The 4,450-nt window shown below is 52.9% G+C and overlaps 1 protein-coding gene across 1 annotated transcript; it reads left to right on the top strand.

The window, feature by feature from the left end:
• The first annotated feature begins 426 nt into the window (after positions 1 to 426).
• Positions 427 to 4,122, top strand: LOC147646650 (olfactory receptor 14C36-like). Its single transcript, XM_086873224.1, has 2 exons — positions 427 to 1,245; positions 3,145 to 4,122. Exon 2 carries the CDS (start codon positions 3,168 to 3,170, stop codon positions 4,098 to 4,100), a length of 933 nt encoding a protein of 310 aa, XP_086729350.1. The 5' UTR covers positions 427 to 1,245; positions 3,145 to 3,167; the 3' UTR covers positions 4,101 to 4,122.
• The last annotated feature ends 328 nt before the right edge of the window (positions 4,123 to 4,450 follow it).

Genomic DNA, 4,450 nt, shown 5'->3' with positions numbered 1-4,450 from the left:
TCTCCAAGCATTAATGGGTGCCACTGAGGTCCATCCCCAACACAGGCTCCTCATGGACTCCTTGGAGGAGAGAACTGGAGACCAGGATTGCACAAAAACCTCCCAGAGACTCAGTGTGAAAAGGAAAATCCAAAGTAGCTGAAAAAGCCCTGAGTATCTCAAAGGATTGATGAGCCCCACTGAGTGTCAATGCAAAGCTCCCAAGGGACTCGTTAAAGCAGATAATTGGGGCCATGATTGCACAAACTTCTCAGAGACTCAGGGTGGGAAGGAAAAAGGAAAGTGCCTTAAGAACCTGAAGTGCCTTAAAGTATTAATGAGCCCCACTGAGTGTTGTTACTGACAAAGCCTCTCAAGGGACTAATTACAGCAGATAATTGGAGGCCAGGATTGCACAAAGCTCTCAGAGACTCCAAGGCAAAAGCCAAAGTCCTTTGAAAAAGCTGCAGTCCCTGGGAGCATGAAGGAGCCCCCAGGGCCATTCCTGAGCAAGGCTCCCCAGGGACTCCTTCCAGCAGATCCCTGAGGCCACTGGCATGTGGGCTAGGGGGGATGCTGAGGGCAGGCCAAGGGGGTGACAGTGGCCAGCCTTGCTGGGGCTGTGCCAGGAGGCCCCAGGGCCTCAGGACAAGGTGTCTCCTCACAGCCCTTGCTGGCACAGCATTGGCTGCTGTGGCCCAGGGCACCAAGCCTTGGCTTCTCTTTGTCCCCAGCTGTCATCAGTGCCTCCAGTTCTCTGCTCTGCCTGGGGCCTGGGGACACTTTCTCAGTCATGTGCCTCAGTGGGACCCATTAAAAGGAAAAGAAACTTTGGAGTTGGATTCTGACTTGGAGTTCTTGAGAGCTTTCTTCCCCTCCCTGTCAGGGACTGATGTTCAGGGCCTCAGCACAAAGCCCCAAGAGGCTCATTAAAGTCCTGCTGCTGTGTCTGTGCTGCTGAGCTGGGCCGGGCTCCTGGCACAGAGGCAGCTCCTGGAAACCAAGAAGAGCTTCAAAAGCACATTTCTCTTGCTGAGCAGCTCTTCTGCCAGCCCAGCAGGGCTGGGGCACTGCCTGCAGCCACCCTGGGCACAGCCCAGAGGCACAGAGAGCTTCAATCAGTCAGGGCTGGGAAGGTGCTGAGAAGTGCCTGGGGCAGAATCCCTGCCAGCCCTTGGCACAGGAAGCCTCTGGCTGCAGGACAATGCAGCTGCAGCTCCTGGAGGCATCTCCTCAAGCTGGAACACCCCAGTGCCTACAGACTCTGTGAGTACATCTCTGAGTATTTCTGGTGGAGGGGAGGTGAATGCTCCTGAAGCTCTGATATGCTGAGTGTTTCTGATCAGTCATGGAATATTTCCAAGGCAAGGATTTTGATAAAAATGAGGAAATTTCCTAAGACTTTGTATTCAGTTTCCTACTATTTCAGAATGGCAGGGAGGAGGAGGATAAATATTAAATTATTTTATAATAATTTATTATTATTGTTTCTTTTTATTTCTTAATTTTAAAATATTAAAGGTATTCTGAATTATAAAGGTAATACAAATTTTGACAAGTCCCTGAGACACTTTTAGTGATCAGTAGGTTCACAGGAGATTGCTAATGTGCTTTCAGCCATTCTGCCCATGGACTACACCAAGTAAATTATACAGGGGCTGCATAAAAGAGAAGTTTGTGCTTTTTTAATCTAGTGCTCTGGGTTGCCTGGATGGGAAATTGCACATTGATATTCAGCTCTCATTTCATTTCTCTATTCAACATCTTGTGACAGGTTGTGATAAATTAAAAAAAATAAATTCTCAAATCTTAACCAGGCACTGACAGAAATCAGCACAGGGTCCCTCACAGGCAGCATCAGTGTCCTTTTCCAGCCTCCTCAGGGTTGCTCTGCCATTGCCATCAGAGCCTGCAGAGCCAGAGCTGCCCCTGGGCAGTGCCCTGAGCTGGGAGGGCTCTGCAGGGCAGAGCTGAGCCCCCAGGGCTGGGCTGGGCTGGGGCAGTGCTGGCAGGGCCCAGCCCTGGGCACAGGGCAGCAGCTGCTGGCAGGGACAGCTCCAGGCAGCAGAGCCCTGGGCAGGCAGTGGGGGGAAAGTGCCACCAAGCTGTGCTGGGATATTTAAAGTCTTCTCCCAACCTAACTATTCCATGATTACTCTTTTACAGATCCCCATGCCAAGACACATGTCTCAATGCAAATGTCTCAATGCAAATGCCTGAGGGTGATTGTCCTGCACTGGTGCTGCCTGGCAGGGGCTGGGCAGGGCTGGGCAAGGAAAGGCTTTTCCTCAGGGCCTGGCTCTCTCTCCTTGCCTTGCCCAGGTGCTCATGGCATTGCTGACAGCTCTCTGGGAATGGCAGCTCCAGCTGCAGGGCAGGCCCAGCCCTTGGGCTCCTCCTGTGCAGGCTGGGCACAGCAATGGGATGTCCCAGCTCCCTCTGCCCCAGGAGCTCTGGGCAGGGCAGGCTGGGAGGCTGGGAATGACCCGACTCTCCTCCAGCAGTGCCATGGACAGGACCCTTGGTGTGTCCTTGGGATGCCACCCAAGCTGTGAGCTGTCTCCAGGGGACACTGAGGACAGGAGTGTCCTTGGCCAGGAGTGGGGCTGAGACTCTGAGAAAGGCTGAACCAGTTTGTTCTGCTCTGCTCTCAGCTGTGTCAGGATTTCCAGGGAAACACAGTGCCTGCCTTCGATCTCAGAAAGGGCAGCTGGGGACAGATGGAGTGACAGAGCAGCTCCCCTGACCCTCCACTGAGTTACAGCCAATGCTCCTGCATTGCACATTTCTCTCTGATCTCTCTGGGCACAGCAGGAAACCCTCTCAAACTGCCTTTTGCCATCACCATTCCTGAGCCCTGGGACAGGAGATGCAGCCAGGCTCCTCTGCCTCAGGAGCAGTTTGGGCTGATGCAGTCCAACCCCAGGACTGGCCCCTGACCCCGTTCCCATGACCCCACTGCTGCAGAGCAGAGCTGACTCCTCAATGTCCATGGGCAGAGCCCCTGCTCATCACAGCAATGGGGCCAGATCCCAGCAGAGCTCCAGGCACGGGGCTGAAGGAAGGGCTCTGAGAAAAGGAAAATTGGAGCAGGGCTGGGAGAAGGGACATGGACATTGCTCAGCAAAGTCTCTCCTGACTTGTCACTTTCTCCTCTTTCAACAGTACTCCATGGCCAGAGTGAAGAAATGTCCAACAGCAGCTCCATCAGCCACTTCCTCCTGCTGGCATTGGCAGACACGCGGCAGCTGCAGCTCCTGCACTTCTGCCTCTTCCTGGGCATCTCCCTGGCTGCCCTCCTGGGCAATGGCCTCATCATCAGCGCCGTAGCCTGCAGCCACCACCTGCACAGCCCCATGTTCTTCTTCCTGCTCAACCTGGCCCTCACTGACCTGGGCTCCATCTGCACCACTGTGCCCAAAGCCATGCACAATTCCCTCTGGGACACCAGACACATCTCCTACACAGGATGTGCTGCACAGCTCTTTTTCCTTCTCTTCTTCCTTGGAGCAGAGCTTTCCCTCCTGACCATCATGTGCTACGACCGCTATGTGTCCATCTGCAAACCCCTGCACTACGAGACCCTCCTGGGCAGCAGAGCTTGTGCCCACATGGCAGCAGCTGCCTGGGCCAGTGCCTTTCTCAATGCTCTCATGCACACAGCCAATACATTTTCCCTACCCCTGTGCCATGGCAATGCCCTGGGCCAGTTCTTCTGTGAAATCCCACACATCCTCAAACTCTCCTGTTTACACTCAAACCTCAGGGAACTTGGGCTCATTATAGTTACTATTGGTTTAGGACTTGGCTGTTTTGTGTTCATTGTTTTCTCCTATGTGCAGATCTTCAGGGCTGTGCTGAGGATCCCCTCTGAGCAGGGAAGGTACAAAGCCTTTTCCACCTGCCTCCCTCACCTGGCTGTGGTCTTCCTGTTCTTCATCACTATCATAGTTGCTCACCTGAAGCCCCCCTCCATCTCATCCCCATCCCTGGATCTGGCACTGTCAGTTCTGTACTCAGTGGTGCCTCCAGTCCTGAACCCCCTCATCTACAGCCTGAGGAACCAGGAGCTCAAGGCTGCAGTGTGGACACTGATGACTGGGTGGTTTCAGAAACATTGAACTGCTGGCCAGTTTCGGCAAATCATTTGTAATAAAAGTCATCTTTGATACTTTGTGTTGATTTCGTCTTGGAGGTTTTTTTCTTTGTTTTATTATTGTAAATTGTCCAAAATAAAATGTAATTTTTTGTGCCATTTCTCATTTGGATTCTCCCCACTTTCCCTGTGGGCACAGTGTCAATGAGGAGCTGTTCTCTTTGTGGCTTTAAAAGAATTAAAGGATCTCCCAGCAAAGTTTTCTCCAGAGATGCCCCTTTTGTTCCCTTCTCTGGAGCTGCAGCAGCAGTGTCTGTGTGCAGAGCTGGGGGCAGATCAGTGCTGGCACAGCAGCTGTGCCCAGGAGCAGCAGCA

The sequence above is a fragment of the Cyanistes caeruleus genome, unplaced genomic scaffold (assembly GCF_971803275.1).
Source record: "Cyanistes caeruleus unplaced genomic scaffold, bCyaCae1.hap1.1 HAP1_SCAFFOLD_89, whole genome shotgun sequence".
NCBI classification, from domain to species: Eukaryota; Metazoa; Chordata; class Aves; order Passeriformes; family Paridae; genus Cyanistes; species Cyanistes caeruleus.
The sequence above is the reverse complement of the archived record's forward strand: the minus strand, read 5'-3'. Positions and strand labels throughout refer to the sequence as shown.

Coding starts and splice junctions, on each gene's coding strand:
- LOC147646650 (XM_086873224.1), top strand. CDS start 3,168: ATGTCCAACAGCAGCTCCATCAGCCACTTCCTCCTGCTGGCATTGGCA.